General features: G+C 40.4%; 1 protein-coding gene across 5 annotated transcripts in view; it reads right to left on the minus strand.

Moving 5' to 3' along the window:
* Nucleotides 1-20,090, minus strand: part of LOC141734749 (complement C4-A-like) — a 63,036-nt gene that overhangs the window by 6,273 nt on the left and 36,673 nt on the right. For 4 of the 5 annotated variants that reach the window (XM_074566896.1, XM_074566903.1, XM_074566905.1 and 1 more), the window contains exons 19-38: nt 19,648-19,759; nt 19,351-19,421; nt 18,421-18,560; nt 17,045-17,257; nt 16,006-16,057; nt 15,422-15,502; nt 14,148-14,351; nt 12,882-12,957; nt 12,316-12,472; nt 10,683-10,778; nt 10,205-10,373; nt 9,038-9,204; nt 8,430-8,588; nt 7,752-7,811; nt 7,189-7,282; nt 6,263-6,431; nt 4,790-4,877; nt 4,081-4,155; nt 1,470-1,578; nt 380-469 (exon numbers count right to left, since the gene is read on the minus strand). In XM_074566896.1, coding sequence (XP_074422997.1) covers nt 380-469; nt 1,470-1,578; nt 4,081-4,155; nt 4,790-4,877; nt 6,263-6,431; nt 7,189-7,282; nt 7,752-7,811; nt 8,430-8,588; nt 9,038-9,204; nt 10,205-10,373; nt 10,683-10,778; nt 12,316-12,472; nt 12,882-12,957; nt 14,148-14,351; nt 15,422-15,502; nt 16,006-16,057; nt 17,045-17,257; nt 18,421-18,560; nt 19,351-19,421; nt 19,648-19,759 — 2,382 coding nt within the window. Of the gene's footprint in view, nt 1-379; nt 470-1,469; nt 1,579-4,080; nt 4,156-4,789; nt 4,995-6,262; nt 6,432-7,188; nt 7,283-7,751; nt 7,812-8,429; nt 8,589-9,037; nt 9,205-10,204; nt 10,374-10,682; nt 10,779-12,315; nt 12,473-12,881; nt 12,958-14,147; nt 14,352-15,421; nt 15,503-16,005; nt 16,058-17,044; nt 17,258-18,420; nt 18,561-19,350; nt 19,422-19,647; nt 19,760-20,090 lie in introns of all 5 variants that reach the window. The other variant, XR_012584593.1, reaches the window with a different exon arrangement.

Here is a 20,090-nt window from a genome sequence, read left to right on the forward strand (position 1 = left end):
AAAATAAATGATACATCTGTCTCTACAGGCATGGATATTTAGATAGATATAGTTTACGCATACTCATTCACTCAACATTATAGCCGAGAATAAAATAAAATGGTAGATTGACTTTCTTATAGGTGTGGTGGAGGAGTTTTACATACATATGCACATGCATATATATATATATATGTACTGCATTCAACTATCAAATCAGTCCTGGATATCTTTAAAAAAATTTTTCGACTTGGTACTGAACATACTAGAGGATGTTTTGTGTGCTGTATTATGCATTAGGATAATTGTAATTGTCCTTTCTGGGCTTAACAATTCTCACGTTAATGGTTCATAGAAGTAACTGTCTTCTTTTAGACCAGTCTATTTAGTAATTCCTTACCTTCTGCACAGTGGCAAACATTGCCCTGGCACACCATTGAAAGCATGGCGCTGTGCTTGGGAGCACTGTAGAACACGCTGCACTTCCTGTCTACAGAGAAAAAACAAAATGGCTTGTCTCAGAGAGCTCAGGTGGAAAAGCCTATGCAGTAGAAACCACATTTGCAGCCCGACTTTTCACTGGTCCAGAGAAATCAGAGCACTAAGGGGTTAGGTGCACATCAGCAGTCCCCAAAGACCTGTAGCTTAGGCACCATAAGGTATCACTTTGCCTTTCAGCTGAGTAACAAACTGGGTTGTTTCTTCTGGGATATTTTTTGTGGGTTGGTTTGTGGGGTTTTTTGGTTTGTTTTTCTTTTTTTTTTTGGTATGGTTCAGTTTGGGTTAGTATCGTGGTGTTTTTTTTTTTTCAAAGTTGTACTCTTCCCCCTTTTTTTTTTGTTCTTGTTTCCTCTGAAAAGCATCCATCTTAAAAGCATCTTTAGACCATGGAGCTACAGCAAGCCCTGGACTGTTTCAGAAGAAGGAGGTAGGATCACCAATAGTTAGTGGTTTAAACCTAGTGTAAACTGTCTTGGATCCCTCAGCTACAGGCAAAGTAGAGATTTGACCTCATTTTCAAATGTTGTTTACGTAACTCTGGCAAATGGGGAGGATTTGCATTTAACTTCTTTGAATGGGGAACGAGACTGGGTCCTCTAGCAAGCACAGTACATAAGCCAAAGCTCTAAAGTTGCCTATCTTAGATGCATAGAAAGACAGCCTCACCAAAAAGATAATGTGAGTGCAACATGCTTAAAAGCACCACAAGAAAGAGGAAATCAGGAAACCTGATTTAAAAATCCATGAGTGTAAAAGTTTGTCTTTTCATTCCATTTGCAATAATGGGCCCTTCCTGAGAGGATCTCTATTTAGATGGTCTTAAGCCATGGTAGTAGAAAACAGTATTCGAGGCAGGTTATTTTAATGCTCAGCAAAATCACATGGTTTCAGACATTGACATTACATCAAAACCACCTTTCTATAGAGTGGAGTTTGTTCTTGAGGGTATTTCTTTCAATCAGTATTGTATCATTTTTCTGCACCCTTACCAGGGTTGTAAAAGTCATAAAGGATGGCATTTGCTGGCTGAATCAAGCCCATGGGATTGATTTGCTTTGCCCCAAATGATATACAATCTGGGTCTGGTCCGTTTGTGAGCTGGAGGAAAAAAGGAACAATAGTTATGACAAGTAAACTAACTCTTTCTTCCCAGTCAGTTCATTATTCTTTTGTCTGTACTAGCTGTTGACTGCTTGTTTCTGACGGCATAGGTGAGTTAATCCCAATAGCTGTAGCCTCAAATTGAAGAAGGCATTTCCTTCCATGATTTTATTGGGATACTTTGTGGATGAGCCAAGCCTGGTAAAGGTAGTTTTCTGAGATGTGTGCAGGCCTTCTCTGCCTGAAACTGTCTGACCGAGATTCATATCATCACTACTTTGGGACTTACTTTTCAGCTCTTGCCTAAAGCCACGTTGCACAGGGGTATCAGGTGTAATATATGTTCATAACTTATCCTCTACCACTGGGCACCAGTATAAACACTTTCCTTAGTAAAATGCTAAGGTCAGGAACAGTTTTTGACCTATGTTAAATATCTGGGACAGTCATAGCAGCAATAATATTTATGTTTAAAGGTCATGGGGAACAGGAGAGGTGCCTGAGGACTGGAGGAAGGCTGACATCACTCCAATCTTCAAAAAAGGCAAGAAGGAGGACCCAGGGAACTACAGGCCGGCTAGTCTCACCTCTGTCCCTGGGAAGGTAATGGAGCGACTCATTCTGGATGTCATCTCCAAACACGTTGAGGAACAGGAAGTCATTGGAAGTGGTCAACATGGATTTACCAAGGGTAAATGATGCTTGACCAATCTGATAGCTTTCTATGATGTTATAACGGGTTGGCTGGATGAGGGGAGAGCCGTAGATGTCATCTACCTTGACTTTAGCAAGGCTTTTGACACTGTCTCCCATAACATCCTCATTAGGAAGCTGAGGAAGTATGGGCTAGATGAGGTGACAGTGAGGTGGATCGAGAGCTGGCTGTGTGACAGAACTCAGAGGGTTGTGATCAGCGGCACAGAGTCCAGTTGGAGGCCTGTAAACCAGTGGTGTCCCCCAGGGGTCAATACTTGGTCCAATTTTGTTCAGTATATTCATTAATGACCTGGATGATGGTACAGAGTGTATCCTCAGCAAGTTCGCTGATGATACCAAGCTGGGAGGGGTGTCCGACACTCCAGAGGGCCGTGCTGCCATCCAGCGTGACCTGGACAGGTGGGAGAGCTGGGCAGAGAAGAACCTAATGAGGTTCAACAAAAGCAAGTGCAAGGTCCTGCACCTGGGAAGGAAGAATGCTAAGCACCAGTATAGGTTAGGGGTGGACATGCTGGGAAGTAGTTCTGAGGAGAAGGATCTGGGGGTCCTAGTAGACAGTAAATTATCCATGAGCCAACAATGTGCCCTTGTCGCCAAGAAGGCCAATGGAATCCTGGGCTGCATAGGCAAGAGTGTGGCCAGTAGGTTGAAGGAGGTCATTCTCCCCCTCTACTCTGCACTGGTGAGGCCACAACTGGAGTACTGTGTCCAGTTCTGGGCTCCCCAGTTCAAGAGGGACAGGGAACTGCTGGAGAGAGTCCAGCGAAGGGCAACTAAGATGACTGAGGGACTGGAGCATCTCCCTTATGAGGAAAGGCTGAGAGAGCTGGGACTCTTTAGCCGGGAGAAGAGAAGGCTGAGGGGAGACCTTATTATGGCATACAAGTATCTAAAGGGTGGGTTGAAGGAGGATGGTGCCAGACTCTTTTCAGTGGTTCCCAGTGACAGGATGAGGGGTAACGGGTACAAGCTGGAACATAGGAAGTTCCGCTCAAATACACAGAAAAACTTCTTTACAGTGAGGGTGACAGAGCACTGGAACAGGCTGCCCAGGGAGGTTGTGGAGTCCCCTTCTCTGGAGACTTTCAAGACTTGCCTGGATGCAGTCCTGAGTGATGTGCTCTGGGCAATCCTGCTCTAGCAGGGGCGTTGGACTAGATGATCTCTAGAGTTCCCTTCGAACTCTGAAGATCCTGTGATTCTATGATTTTTTCATTTGTCTATTGCCTTATATTTAAAAAAAATCATTGCCCTGTGTGTGCTTTCTACAGGGATGCCACTGCTTTGGCTGTGGAGGTGAAGCAACTCAAGTGGATAATTGGGTCGGGTGGAGTCATTATCCAAAATATTGTGAAATATGCACACAAACTAGGGGTTTTGACATTTACATTTGTTCGTTACTATATGGATCTTGATCCAGAAATACTGAAATTTATATGCTAATTGTTCATGTGGAATTTACATGACCACCAGTTATCACTTTGTTAATCTTGGATGAAAAGTGTCTATTCTGACTGGAGAGGATTTATCTTTTTTGGGGGGACTGAAGCCCACGTCTCAAACATGGACTACATCTCCTGGAACATAGAAAGGAGAGGATGAAGGTGCACATTTCCCTTTTTCCCCTCCTCCACCCTCTTTCAACCGAGCTGTTCAATAATAATATATGACAAAAATCATATAGGTAATGGAGTGTGAAAACCAATAATGATTAGGTTTAAATAGAAGTCTATATATGCTATCTGAAATGACAGACATTAGAAAATCATTGGGTTTGCTTACCTCGCCAAAGTAGAGCAAAACCTTTCCTTCCTTGTACTCATAGTGCTGAATGTACTGGTCTGAAGACATCACCAACTGCAGAAAAACACACAAACAAAAAAAATCAGAACAAAACCCTAAAATAACAGGAACACATTTGCTACCACCCTCTATATTTCGGTTTGCTTTGTTGAGCTGTGTGCTTTATTCTGCCCTCTTTCTTCCTCCTCAAAGGTGACAGTCCATGAGAGCACGAACCCGGGCAATCAGCCCCCAACCAAGCAGGCTCCAGAGCCTAAAACTTGGCAGCCACCTTTGCAGAGCGCTGTGCCCCATCTCCCCACCACTGTGCCCTGACAACAACCGCCTCTAAAAGATTTACCTCTCTTCTCCCCTGCCAGCACAGGACATGCTATCCTGGCATGTTGTGGGACAACAGTGCCAGTGGGAACAGCAACATGTGTTAAGGACAGGTATGTATTTAAGTGCCCTGCTGAGCCTTGCCCTAATTTCTATTACAAGGGACTAAGAAGGCTGAACTTTGTTCACCACAAGCTTTTCATTTCTTGTATATATTCAGCAAATACTTTATCGGATCAAGCATAATGAAAATATATCTATCCAAAATCTGTTTTCCCTTCTTTATTCTGTGGACTTTGGAAAGATTTTGAAAGACAAATTTTCTATAGAAAAGGCTATAAAAGATTGCACAGAAAAGTGTGTTCCTGACCTGTTCAAGATCCTTTGTGTCAGGCTCCAAGCCACTCAGCAGAGAGAGATCAACCAGGGACATCTTTGGTGGGTTGGAACCTGTGGACCTTTTTAAGGAAGACCATCAGCAGTCAACATCTGCACTGAACAGCCTGCTTACCACAAAAGCGCTGCTGAAGATAGGGAAGGTAAACAGCACTGACAAAGTGTCTGTTCTCTATTACCTAGAGATTGGAAATAGGAAAGGAGTTTATCCAAATTCTTCACGGACAAAGTCAAATTTACATCACCTTTGCTGTTCCAAGGCAAAAATTCTCATCACTCTAACTATCCATTAGGTATATATGTTGGACTTCCAATCTTTTCTAATTCCACCTTCTCAGAGATCAGGTAGTTGTGTCATTGCTGGAAAATGAAGTTTTTCTGCACTCATATAGGGCACCTTGCCATAAGGTATTCTATACACCCTTAGTGGTACTTCAGGAACTTTTATTTTGTCATCCTTCTTTCCCCACAGGGAATGTACCACGGTGTAGGGAAGAAGTATGGCGATGTAGCCAGTGCCTTCAGTTTTTCTCTTGCGCCTTAAGTACAAAAAAGGGAGCTTCACAATATTGTTTAAGCCTCACCCTAACACTCAGCAATATCCTGCAGAACAGTGGATCTGATAGTTGATAAATGTTACGTAGCAATTAATGGGGAAAATGGTGCTTCAGACAGCACACAATTCACTGAATACCTGTTTAACTAGGGAGAGCGAAACCTGGGAATTAGGGTAACTCCAGTCCTCCCCTCCAATTGTTCACACCGCTGCCTAGGAGGGGGAATCAAAAACACTACCTCTGAGGCGTTGGCAAAAGTCAGTGGAAAAGCTAAATTCTACTGGGGAGCAAAACCTGCTTCTGCCACCCTGCACCTCTCTGGAGTGGAACTCAGGACAGCCACCACTTTGTGCTTCTGCGACCCTTGCCAGACTGTGAAAGGGAGCAAAAGCAGATGTTTCAGTGTTATTCTGCCCAGGAGAATTTTTTTCTCAGTAGCTTTGCCCTTGCCTACTTCTTGATTGCTACAACAGGATGCCCCTTCTACCTCCTCTCCTCCCCCGAATATTAGTAGACGTCTTTTCTTTTTTATGAGGCCAGAGTGTGACCATGAAGGAAGTAACAGCATCTCTCCAGAAAGCAATAAATCTTTGTACTTGTGTTATTACTATATTCCAATTGTATCTACTTTATTTAAGAGAAGTCTTCTTCCAAATGATTAGCCGGACAGGCACTCTAAATGGACATTTGAGATCTATGTAAATTGTCTAATACATTCTGTGGAAACCTTTTCTCCTGTCATGAGAGAAAGGATGCAGGCTCACCACGTAAGCATACTCACAGGTCAGCAGGCTGGATGCTGAGCTTGTGGATATGAAGAGGGTGACCAAGAAGAATTACAAACAAAAATGAATGCATTTTCTAATGAAGAGCTGATCTTGCGGACCTACCTGACACAGACTTTGTACTGCAGTGGTTGAACTTTATTGGGAATGATCACATCCCTTTTCCTTCTGCTGTGGATATCAAACCACTCTATTTCAGACAGTGGGTCCAAGTCAGCGTGCTCTGAAGCAATCACATCCTCATAATCACCTTCTTCGTCAGAGTATGCAGCTTCTGGAGGTGACAGACATGATCAGCCATGCACAAATTTGACTGAGGACCTGGTATTTTGTCTCCTTTTTCTATAATGATAAATACCAGTGGGCAGTCATGACATGTCTATGGGGTTTATAAAAGTTTGCTGTACGTCATCTCAGTGTTTCTAATTCATTCAGAGATAAAATTTTAGGGATAATTATAGTAAGAATAACCAACAGATCTAGCTAAGAGTTAGGTTTAAGCTATGCATAAATATGTAAAGGACAATCCCTGTCTCCAAAGGTCAGCTATTCAAACAGAAAAAAATGCAGACATAGGCAGAGAGGATGATGAATGGACACTTCAGGGGATGGAAAACACAGTCTTGCTCTTACGAAAAACCTACAACAGATCTGCCCCAAACAATGTTTAAGGCCACATGGTATGTCTCTTATTAGCCAGGGAACTGAGCTGGGCTTTCCCCTCACAGCAGCCAGGAACACCGTAAAGGGAGTTTACCTTGCTATCCTCCCAATAACAAAGAAGGGTTACTAATAGTACCTGTCTATCTGTTAGGTACCCACTGCACCTACAGTCACTCACATAGTTATTAAACCATTTAAGAGTATTAATAAGCTGAATGAAACAAGAGCTAGGCAGAGTTCAGAGGCCTCTCTCTTTCCTTGTTTCATTCTGTTATTCCCACTTTCTGAGGCTGGAAAGGCATTAAGTATCATTAGTAGCTGGACATATGCGCCACCTTCGAGACCCAGCCACCTCCTTTTTCACTCACCAGGGTGCTTAATGCTCCCTTCCATTTCCACCGTCAAAATCAAATCATTACATGTGTTGTTCTTCAGCTCAGAAGACCAGTACACTTTTAATATCTAAGACGAACACACAAACAGCAATCCACAGAAAATATAATTTAAATTACAAGGGATTTACTCATCCAGGACTTCAGCAAATGCTGATGGGATATGGGAGTGTGGAAAGAAACACTGGTCTCCCAGAGGCACAGACCAGTCGCAGAGGAGTCTCGTGGGTGTAAGTGGGAGAGGTCCCATATGCAAATCACAAAGGGCGTGAGACCTTTGAGATAACTCTCCATTCCCAACCACAAAGGGGTCTTTCAAACTCCATCCGCCTCTATCAGCATTGACATTTCATGGACTTGACAAAGTTAAAAACAGGAGAAACTGATTGCCCATCAGGGCAGTCTGTAGGCCCCTAATTTTAGAAATGTGGAGGTAGGAACGCAAAGGATGAAGCCATGGCAAGTAATTTCTCACTCTGCTTTCAAAAAAGGATTAAAAGAAGTTCATTTGGACTCTGAATTTCTGATTTACAGCTTACACTCATTGTCCCATTTCCTCTTCCATGTACAGACACTTCAAGTTTTCTTCCAAGTTCAAGCTGCAAACCAAGGCAAAAAAAAAAAAAGAAAAAAAAGAGAAAAAAAAGACATTTAGTCTATGCTCAGCATTTGATCTATTGTTTTTCTGAAGTCTTGATGGCCTTCTATGTCTTTTTCCCTCTGAACTAGGGTAGGGAAAATCTTAACTATGGCAGGAGTTATGAGACCTCAAGTATCATAAGATTTTTTAGTGTGCTGTGTTGGTGCATCTTATTCTGTTGTTCTGGGGCCCAGGAGACATATTCTTCCAACTTCACTCTCTCCTCTGTAGCCTGGATTTGGCATTTTCACAGGTCCCAACACACTGAATATCACAATATTCCCCTTCTTCCTCATTCCCTAGCAAGACTTGGGCTCCTGGCTCCTCCTTGATATTGGAGGAGATTCATGTCACCAAAGTCCTTGAAGGGGCAGGAAAGGGCTTCTAAAGTGGGCTGCTAAGCATTTGTTGTTTTTTTTTCTTTAAAAAGATTCTGTTGTTTTACAGATTAAATTATTAAAAAAATGTTATAAACCAGCTACATCTTGATTGCTCAACATGAGAAAACCTAGGCCAGATGATCCAATGTTTCTCCTGTTTGAGGAAAAAAACCTTGAAACAATGGACGGTTGCATACCTCTAGCTGCTTCTGAATCACTTCATCAGTATCAATCAGAGTAATACTGTAGTCTTCTTGTCTTCCAGGTGTTCCCAGTTTTACAGTCAGGTTGGTGGAAGCAGTGTTCTGGGTCTGTATGCTGTATGCTGACAAAGCTTCTAGGGCCACCACCGTGTCCTAGGGGAGAAAGAAATGCAAAAAAAGGTAACAATTATGCCAGGTTATTTCAACAATATGTAAGATGACATGATCAGTCACCTGGATCTATTCTTCAGTTTTATGGGTTTTGCTGCTTTGAAGTTCTCCTGTATCTGTCTGTTCCCACCTGCACAGACTATTCATTTAATTTCCTAGCTTCTTCTTTCAGCATTAAAATCCTAAAGCCATTGGATTTCTGATCTTTGATTATCATAAGTCTTCATAAAGACAAAAGAATCTTTGCTGGCTTATAAGCATTTTATCTTGGCCCATTTTTAATTAATGAGCCCAAATCTTTAATGCTTCGTACACCAAAGAAGTTCAGGATTAACTGTTATGATGCTTTCAAATCTAAATGAAAAATTCTTTATGGGGCTTCTGTTTTCTTCCCTACACCTGAAACTCCACCCGGACTGGTGGTCAGGCACCTGTGTAGAGCAGTATCCTCCACCATAGTTCCTCCTTTCTGTCAGCCACGTAGCAATAGGCCTTGCGTACTCCATGTCTTTCAGGAGCAATGTTTGAAGCAATGCATAGGCAGTGGTTTCCACTGAGACTGCGTCGTTGCCATTTCCCCAGTAGCGCTGCTGCTTTGCTGCAAGAATGATTCAGTCTTGAACCCCCTTCGTAAAGACATTTTCCAAAAATTACTATTGTTCTACACAGTAGATATTTCATGTCATAGCGCTGAGGAGCCACCAGACACAAATACTGTTGTGAGAGCAACAAATCAGTTGGGAAGCAGAGATGGTGGAAAAGGAAACCCACAATTTTCAATTTTGACTTGTCCAATCATCACAGTCTAATGGTGCCATTGAACAGTGATGCCCATCTGACGGAGTGGTAGCATTGTGTCTGGTGTTCCCCAGAAGATAATAGTATTAACTATGCCCATAAATCCAGTCTTGACTAAGGAGAAGCATATTCCCTACACTTAAACTATGGCTATTAAACCATAATGTGTTCACAAAACGAATCGGGAGAAATTAATAGCGTGGCAGTGCAGCAACAAAATCAGTTGACTCAGCATTGACCACAGCCACACACTGTGGGGGGAAGAGGTGACATCCGTGTGGAGCTGGAACAAAGCTCTCAGAACTGGCGGGGGTCTTTGAAAACAGGTGGGCTGGAAAAGACACCTTCCCTCTTGATCACAAATCCAGTCTGAACTATTCCCATATGTAATTGTTCATTCCTATTTACTCGTCAAAAGTTTCTTTCTCAGCTGGCTTGAGCTTTTTTAATGGACTTTAGGGATGTGGAAACTTGTTTGGCAGCAAGGGAAACAAAAAAGGTAAATGGCAATTTACTGTGGTTTTCCAATTCCGGTATCAAATACAGTCATGATCCAAACTTCACAATGCTAAGTTGTTACTTGATAGTGATATTAATTATACAAATTACATATTACAGTTTCAACAATGAAAAATTTAATTATGTAATTTAGATAATTATGTTACACATATACATAAAACGTCTATACAATTAAATGATCTTAATTTACTTGAATTTGTTTTGCTCATATAGGAGTGCTCAAAGTGCTTTAATTAGGAAAAGTGCTTTCTAACTGAATTTTTAAGAATGGTTACCAGTACCTGCATCAAAAACTGAACAGCCCCTTAATTTTTCTTTCACAAACTGAGCTTCTTCACCATCAGACTGCACAAGCGTCAGAGCATAAGCAGTGATGGCTGTAGAATAGCAATTAGTATTTTTTGAAAGTTCATTTTTCATGTAAGCCACCGCTCTTCTAATCACTTGTGCCTGTGAAAACAGAATGGATTCATTTGAAAAGGTCATTGAGACTGTTACTGCTGGCGAGAGAACTAGGAAATTAGAATACTTCACTGTACTAATTTTTGAGACAATTTTAATAATTTTTGCTAAAGCCATTGATGATGGAGTGGATAGCTTGAAACACCTTGTTGTATATTAGGCCACAGCACCTTTTCCTATCCACCACAGATGTAAACAGACTTTTAGCTCCTCATTTGCAGTACTATAAGATAGTAGAGTGGACATGCCGTGGTGTAATAGCCTTCAAACGTAAAGATAAATAGTCAGCTTTCCTACCACATCAGGTGACTGGTAAACCTGTAGAGTCTGTTGCAATGCTATAGTTACAAAGGCTGTCAAAGCCAAGTCCTCTTCTGCTGACCTAATGCCACCCTGAAAGATGAACATGAAAAGTTAAATGTACACGTGTATGCTTACAATTAAATTTAGAAAAATCACACTTCATGAAGTCAAGGACCTTCTTGTCAAACCATCTGACCACAGACCATATAGTTTTACCCTTTAATTTTGCTCATTAACTTGTGTCTGCCTAAAGTATATCTTCTAAAATGGCAGTTTGCACTGAACGATGCTAAGAGATTAGGAACCCACTACAGCCTTCAGCTACTAATCAAATATTTAATTATTTAACTTATAGTTAAAAATCTACAGTTTCTCATTGGGATACTCGTGACTTCAATTTCCAAGCCCTAGTGTGTTTTATTTTTTCCTGTTTCTCTGCTAATCCCTATAGACTAAAGAGCCCTTTAACACCCAGAGCTTTTCTCCTGTAAAGGTATTTATACACCATTATTAGATCATTTCTTATTCCTCTTCTTGATAAAATAAACACAGTGCCCTCATTAGCTTTTTTTTCTGAAGTTCTGCATTTACATTCCTGTTGCTTGTGATCTCCTTTGACAACAACCTTCAACAACCTTTGACAACAATCTTGTCTTTTGCTTAGCCCCAAATGTTTATCCTTAGGAGGATAGGTTGGTTGCTTGGAAAGACTCAAGTCTCTGTACAAAATTATCATGCACAGCTCCTGAAGCAAATGTAAAATAGAATATAAGTATCTCAGCCTGAACACAGGTCAAAAAAACCTTTGGCCAGTTCTTGAGTTTTTTGGGGTTTTTTTCCCAAACAATGTTACATCAACTGTGGAACTGGCTTGGATGGCGAAAGCATCATTAATGAGATCATTAATAAATCATTAAATCATTAAATCATAGATCATTAATAAAATCAATACTTTTTTTGGTATAAGATCACTACAAAGGTATCTGCATTTTCAATGAATTTTGGAAGATACACACTATTTTCATATCCTAGATGCATGGACAGTGTAACAATTTTATGTTTCTGGACACCTCCAGGGGATGTGTAGATTAACATATTGAATTGGAAATTCTGATTAGGTATTAATATATTATTTTTTATTTCACCATGGGAGTGGTTAAATACTGAAACAGGTTACCCAGAGAGACTGTGGGATCCCCATCCTTGGACGTACTCAAGACATGTCTGGTCCTGTGCAATCTGATCTAACAAGACCTGTCCTGAGCAGGGGTTGGACTAGGTGATCTCTGGAGGTTCCTTCAAAACTAAATTATGATTCTATGGCTCTATTGCCTTTGACAATAAAAGGCATAAATTTGTACCAAGCACAAAGATCTCAGAATTCATTTTCTAAGTGCTCTGGAGGCATAGGTCATCTGCAAAATTATCTAAGACTGGATCAAAAGATAAAGGTGGTGAAGTGCTAGCTATGCATCTCTGACATAACAGACATTTTTACAAATTCATTTTACATTACAGATTTCTTTTCTTTAGATACATTTCTTGTTACTCAACAATTCACAATATAGCTTTCAATCCCTAGTAGCCCTAAATATGCAAAAGATTGTTCTAAATATGGATGACCTACCTGCATAGTCCTGTCCATTACTGGGTGATGGTCATGGAATGAATTGTCTGCCTGCTGTTGATTAATCAAGTAGGAAATGGAGTTGCGTATGTGACTGTCTTGGATACTAATGTATTCTCTGCACCTTGTGAGCACTTTAACAATGAATGCAGTCAACCTGCACAAAAGAAAATGTTCCCAACTTGTGCTGACATATATTTATAGAAGAGCATATTGACAAGAAAAAGAAACATACTCGTTTTCTACATAGACTTCTATTCAATACAGTGTGCCCACTGAAACCTAGTGAGTTATTGTTGGACATCAGCACGAATGTTTCTACTCTGTGGCAAATGCAAAATCATGAGGAGCTCAGTATAAATCTCCTTCACCAAGGACTAACTAAACCTGCTGGGAGTCTTATGTGGCTGACTATCCATGACAAAAGTATATAGGCAACACCATGCCCACCAGATTTTGAAAATTCCCTCCCCGTCCCCGAAAAGCTTCTGATGCATCAAATAATAGTAGAGGTATTTTGGAAAAAAAAAAACAACCAACAAACAAACCCTGAAAAATACACTTACCATACGCTACTGGGGGTTGTTTTAAATGCTCCATAGGAGCCATCCTCCTTCTGAAACTCAAGCAGTCTAGTATAACCTGCATGAACAGGACAGCACATAACTGTTCAGAGAATACAGAAGAATACACATATTTCTTGGGCATTTTCATACATTGCTTGTATTAACATAGACACATTCATTATTGACTGGGGGAAGAGTACATGGAGGTGTTCACTGGCATGTTAAGGAGGAAATGGCTGGGTCAGCAGGCCTTTGACAGAGTCTTGTTTGACTTAAATGAGCTATGAGAATAACCTGAAAACTGCAGGTATCTACAGCTACAAAGCATTTTCGGTGTAGTAGATCTTGTAAAACTTATTTTCCATTACTGACACCTTTGCAACTGTTGACTTTATAGTGCATGGAATCAAAAAATCTAAAACCATCATCTCTTGGATCAAACATAGAGGCCACAACTCATGATTTCTAAGCCTGATCTTGACTGCTATTATCTTGATAAAGTCTGTATCATAGCCACAAAACTAATTTTCTACCCCAGTGAACTTGGACAAGAATCAATAAAAGCATAATACAGGGACTAAATGCTGCTGATAATACCAAACACTCATCAGCAGGATCTCAATGTCCCTTTAGGCAACCTTAGATGAATCTTAGATAATCTTAGGCAACCTTAGATAAATAGGCAAAGACCTCCATTCAGCAACTGTTACCATGTTTTTAATCTCTATTTATACCCCCTTATTTTTTACTGATGAAACGTGTGTCAGATGTTGTCTGAAGATCATGAAGACAGGTGCACTGTATTGCTTTATCTGCAGCAGAGATGTCTACATCTCAGCTGGTTATCCTAAGCACTCAATATCTATGATCCAGGGGGAGAAATAAGCATTTTTAGGACATGATTCATATTGATCTATCTTGCACATCTATGTGAGGGGGAAATGATAAACTGGCCTTTTCTGTCGATTTACTCAGAAAGAATTGAAATTGATCAGCTGAGATGTTAACTTTCTGCTTCTAAATTAGGCAAGAGAGAATGTGGACTGTGACCGTCAGTACTATGCCATGTCAGATGTAGGCAATTAGTCACCTAAATCCTCCTCACCAGTTCTGTTTCTTGTGTCTGTCTGCAGATTGTCAGAGGCATTTCTGCGTGGCGGTGTTAAAGGCAACACTCACGCCTTTGGCCAGTAACGATGGTTCATGTGCAAAGTGAAGGGATAACAATGACCATGTCAGTTGGTCTTGGGGTTTTTTCCTGCATACCTTTTTCAATCATGCTAAGAGCTTCCTCCTTCTTTTCAGGATTAAAGTTCACCCACTGCTCACTGGCATCCAAGTACTCAATAGCGTAGGCTGCAGGGGCCATTTTCACCATTGTTTGCTCTGCACAGCCTGTAGGCACCTGAATAAGTTTCTCGACTCCAGTGAGGCTAAGACAATTTTCAACAGACTCGTCCATAAGATTCCCTGTTGTAAAAAACACAAGCCATATTACATATCGTATTCAAAGCTGTCTGGTGTTAACAGGAGAAAGATGATACTAGCTATAGGTTGACATTTCAGCATGGCCTGACACTTCTCGTTATTAAACACTGTTTTCATCTACTTAAGACTTTGTAAAGCTGGAGAAGAACAAGGGTGAGGTGCCAGTCTCTGGGAAAGCTGAGAAAGGTGGCTGGGGCAGTGAAGGAGCATGGAGGCGAAACAGTCCTGAGGCTACTGGAGGCAGGGAAGCAAGGGAAAGGGGAAAGACTGGTCCTTCAGGTTCAGGCTGGAAAAGTCTTGTCAAACCAGACCTGGTCTTCCCACAGGGGGCAAAAAGATCGTGCCTTAATCATGCCAAATATTTTGTGCAGAGTTTTGAGAGTTTTTTTCCTCTCTGTAATTTTCTCATTTGATAAATCGAAGCATTCCCATGCTTTAGACCAGAGTTTTGAAATGGCAGGGTTTTGAAATATGGATTTGTGTCATGAATGCATAATTTTACATTTTCTGGAAAAAAATTTTTTATGATTAATAAGAGCACTTGTTAATAGATGTTTTTAAGTATGTATGCATGAGTGTGTATATATATATGTATATGATTATTTGATTAAATAAATATATGATTGTACATATCTTCTGTTTAGAAAAACAGAACTTTCCAGAAGTTGTGCGTCAGAGTCTGGCATCCTTATTTCTGAAGACTAAAGCAGATTTCTACAGTTCTACATGCAGTGTGGGGTTATTAGAGAAGGTGAACTCTTCCCTTCTCCTCTGGCCTTCCCATAAAGTTACCCTGGGCACAGTGAGGCAGGATGGGCTGCATAAAGCTATTATATACAATACAAATGAGAAGGAGTAATTAGAAAGATGAAAAGTACTGGATCAGCCTTGGTTCTGTTTTGTTTTATGACCTGGGCACACACCACAGGTCATTTGAGTCACAGCAGAAAAACTACAAAGGAGTAGAGACTCGATGTTCAAGAATGAGCAGCAGGAAGGGACACATCTCTGGTCACCTAAGGAGAAGTTATTGACAAAAAAATTACATTTACCTTGCAAGCTAACGAACACGTGACTGTCAGAACCCGGTACCATATCAGATGGTCTGTTCAGGTCCAGTGTATGGGACTTTACTGTAAATAAATAGTAAATAGAGATCTACATCCAGACTCTTTAAACATGCGGTGTAATTTTAGAATGTGCTTTTCATTAAGCATCTCACAGTTGATGTCAATTATGACAGAAATGTTATCAGAAACTTTAAATGGAAATTTATTAAAAGAAATACGTTTATTTTTCTTAAATTGATTTCATTTCAATCATTAGCAATATTTTTTTTAATTGAAATGAGTCTTGGTTTTAATACTTTTTAAGACCCATTAGTAAATGAAATAGATGTCTACTTCATATTTAAAGAATGTTACATTGAAGCACAGAAGTAATACAAATCAATTCTAAACTTTTAGAATTAAACAATTTTTCTTTCCTGAGTCTTTTTCTATGTATTGGATGAACAGATTTGTGACAAGCTCTGGTCAACCAAAGCAATGTTTGTACATTAAGAACTGGGTCACTGCACCCACCAGACATTCATGCCAGGCTTTACACCCCCAGAAAGTTCTTTTATGTAACTTACAGTCACTGTTAATGCAAATGGTCTTTTCTTCTCTCTGTAAAATACCTTCAGCCTGTACAATTGAGGAAAGAAAAGTCAAAATTTCTGCAAGCACCCACACATGAAATTAAGCTGCATGAAAGCTGCCATCTCTGACCTTGCACTAGACCAGCAGATGGCAGAAATAAATTATTTGGGAGAGATTTCTCTCCAGGTAAAACTGAAGCTTCAAATCATAATTTCAGTCTCCCAGTTGAAATGCTAATGAACTCTACTGGCATTTTTTTGTTATTATTGACATATTTCCCTGGATATAATTTTTTAAACCAAATTAACCCAGAAAAATTAAACTTTAATCTATTCTCAGCTTTATGAGCCATTCAAGTCAAGTTCACAGGTAGACTCCCTTTTATAAACCTCTCATCTATGAAATCCACCAAGTTCTGAGTTCATCTTGTTGGCTAAAACTTAAACTTTTTTCCTTTTGATTTCCATACATCTTCCTACAATTTGTATTTTAATAAAGCTATTTTTACAGACACTTTTAGTGTTTTGGCATAGCACTGAACTCTCAGACTGTGTCTGTCTCTAGAAAAATTATGGCCTGTAACGTCAGCAGGTTCCTGGCATCCTGTGCCTTATGTTTACCTACACGGCTATCCCCTGACATTAACGGTGCAAGGATTCGTATTTTGTGCTTTTTGTGTGGGTTGAAAATGGCCCTCAGTGCTCTACTTGAGTGCTGTAACGAGTCTGTGCCAGTCAGTGATGACTCTTAAAAAGTCGTATTTTCTAAAAGGCTTCTCCTTTTCATCAATTTGAAAGAGAACTAAGCTATTAAATAATGAATACAACATCTTTGCCTGTATGTGTTTTACCTCAGAAGCCCACCACGGGGTTAAATTTCTTCCCCATGCTATAGTTCAATCCTTGCTGAGAAACAGGTTTCCTGACATTGCTTCCAGCCGTATGTTTCTATGATTTCACTCCCTCCACAAGAGCTTCACAGTCAGTGAGTATTATATCTGAGGAGAGTCTGCCCTCAAATAGTTATACCTACCACAACATTGAGGTTCTTCCTAATGCTATCAGTGTGCCCAGAAATGGTGTCCAAAGCAGAAATAGTAATTGGAATTTCTCCCACAGTCAGAGGGACAACCACGAAGTAGGCTGGTGTTGCAGAGTTCCCCTTTGCCACCAGATTCATCTTCACAGCCTTCTCCATCGCCTCTGTGGTGCACAAGTCCTTCACTGCATCCATCGTCACTGTAACCTGTGGGGACAAGGCAATGCCTGCGGTCAGGCTTAGTGCATCACCGCACAGGAAAAATACCCCAGCTCCACCATGTCTAGATAAGAATGGGAAATGAGAAACTGGTATAACAGGAGACTAGCTCTTGCTTAAAAAGAAAATAGCAATGCAGACATTTTGCAAGGCAGAAAGTGATATTCACTTTGCTCCCCTGAATTTACTATTCTCCATTTATAGAATGGGAAAACTTTTTTCACCAAGAAGTGATCAAACGCTGGCACAGCTTCTCCAAGGAGTTTGTGGAGTCTCCCTCCTTGGAGATATTCAATGTCTGACTGGATAAGATCCCAAACAACTGCTCTAACTGGACCTGCTCTGAGCAGCAGCTGAGACCAGAAACGTCTGGAGGTCCCTGCCAACCTAAATTGTTCTATGATCCTCTAGTCTGTTAACATTCATCTACATTGACTAGGGCTGTGAAGGTAAATCAGCTAGTATTTCTTCATTACACCGAATTTGCAATATAGTTTTGGCCTACCCCTGAACTACAGGGAAGTAAGAAGGATAGTACATTTTTATACATCCCAGCTCTATACCATTCAAGACAGTTCAGAGATGCTGGTCAAGCAGAGCTGCCTGAGAGGTGGGAAGAGATGAAAAAAAGAACATCAGCCTGAGGATGATGGAGGCTTTAAGCCCAGTGACAACTGTGGCCATATGCAGAGCTGGGTACGTGTCACATGCAGACAAAAAGTGGCTTTGCATTGTATGTACAATTAATTTTGTGGCTAATTTATTGGATTGTGGGCTCATAATTTACCCCTGTATCTTGTGTACTTGCTTTATCAGCAGCTGGATGCTGTCTAGACTGGCAGGCAGCAAAAAGTATCTGGTTGTTTCAATGAAGGGGGAGAAGGTATACTCAAAGACAAGGAACTTGGCTGTGTAATATGGTAAATAAAATCTGTTTTATACAGTAAGTTTATACAGTAAGTAAAAATCTGTTTTATACAATTAACAAGTAGAACTGGATCCTGTCCTTGGGGAGACTTTCAAAATGGGAGCACGATGTCTGGGCTGTAGGAGGGCATTGAAGGGTGATTGGGTTATTTACATTAAAATATTACATAGCTATACATCTAGCTAGCTAGATGTGTATAGCACAGCAGTTGTGGTAATACTACCTGGAGATCGTTGGGCAGATAGTTGTAAACCACTGCTTTTATTTCTACTTGTTCATGTCGTCTGACTGAGTACGGTAATCTCAGGGATACAAAAAAGTCTTTGAAAACTGCAAAGGTGTGGGGGTCAGCTACGCAAAATCCTGGGATGGGAAAAAAACAGAGTTAAGAATTACACACTTAACATCATCTGATAAAAAGTTAAATGTCTAATCAAAGCTCATTGCCTGGGCTCCCTTGAGGTCAAAGGCAGGAGATGGAGACAGGCACCTTCAGGGAGCATTTCAACTCACTTGTACTAGAGACCTGTCTCAGGGGTAGATGAGTTGCCTTCTGGAGTCACTGCTACGGTATTTGATAGATTAAATTTGGGAGGAGTATCTGTAGTTTTTGTCAGTGAAGTGTGGCCCAGCTTTCCTGCAAGGCCACACAAAAGCAGCACCTGGGAACCTGGGGTCACTGGTATCCAGCCCTTGCTGATCCTCTGCTAGTCTCCTGGAGCTCTTCTCTTCTCTGGCTTTCCAGAGACCAAAGACTTTCACGCTTCTCTGAGATGGCCATAACTTGCTCCCAGAATTATTCAAATAAAAGTGGTGTTATTACTGCCACCTTTCTTGTGGTTTCCTGGCCATGTGGAACATAAAGTGAGATGGTTTCTAGATTTGAAAGAATGGGGGACAATTTTGATTGTGTAATCCACCCTCCTTCAGAGCCCATTATGTCATTTTTATAAATATATATCTATCCCTTAAATTCTAGCTGGACTTCAATATGGCATAAAAGAAAGGTGTAAATGCCACGATCAAAACACTTTGTGTATTTTAGTACACCCTGTCTCACTCTGTCAACATAACATTGTATCTCTGTTTTAAAAAATATACATTCTCTATTTATCCATACAAAGAAACCCAATAAAATAAAAAATACTTATACCTTTTTGGGGAGATATGCTTATTGCCTGAACTTCCCAGGTAGTTATAGAGTCAGGAGCAAAGTTTTCCACACTAAGAAACAGAAAATAAAATATATTGGGAAGGATGTATAAATCACAAACATTGTCATTTGCTGAAGTTTGAATATTGTAAGGGAAAAAATATTCCCTTGGTTGTGGAGACAAAGCACTTGCAAATATTCTGAAGTCCTTTGTATCAGAAAACACATAAAGATGATATTTATATACATTTTATTGTACTAATTTAGACATATTAATCCAGTCAGGTAATACAGTACCTATGGTTTCCAGGGTTTTTCACTTCTTCAAAATTCCACCACCAGCTCTCAGGAAAATAACTGCGCAAGTTGACAGAGATGTCATCAAACACTTCTTCATGATCATCATAGTCTGTAAAATAAGAGTGGGGTTTCTGTTCTGAAGTCTTTGGCTGCTGACCTTACACTGTCACGCAGGGAGACAGTTTGTGAGAGAGTTCAATAACTATATGCTGCCAAACAAGAAAATATTCCTTTTTAATAGTGTGTAGCAAAGATGTTCCCACCCTCTCATATTTGTGACAGACAGAGCATGAAAGGCGAGCTCTGGGAAAAATGGTAGCAGAAATTATACTTTGAATATGGTCATTTTCAACATGTAATATTTTTTTTTGTGTGTGACACGAGCTCCCGTGTGATCAGAGATAGACTTTGGGGAGAAGAAAGGAAGAAAGAGACAAAAT

Source organism: Larus michahellis, chromosome 1 (assembly GCF_964199755.1).
Source record: "Larus michahellis chromosome 1, bLarMic1.1, whole genome shotgun sequence".
In the NCBI taxonomy this organism is placed as follows: domain Eukaryota; kingdom Metazoa; phylum Chordata; class Aves; order Charadriiformes; family Laridae; genus Larus; species Larus michahellis.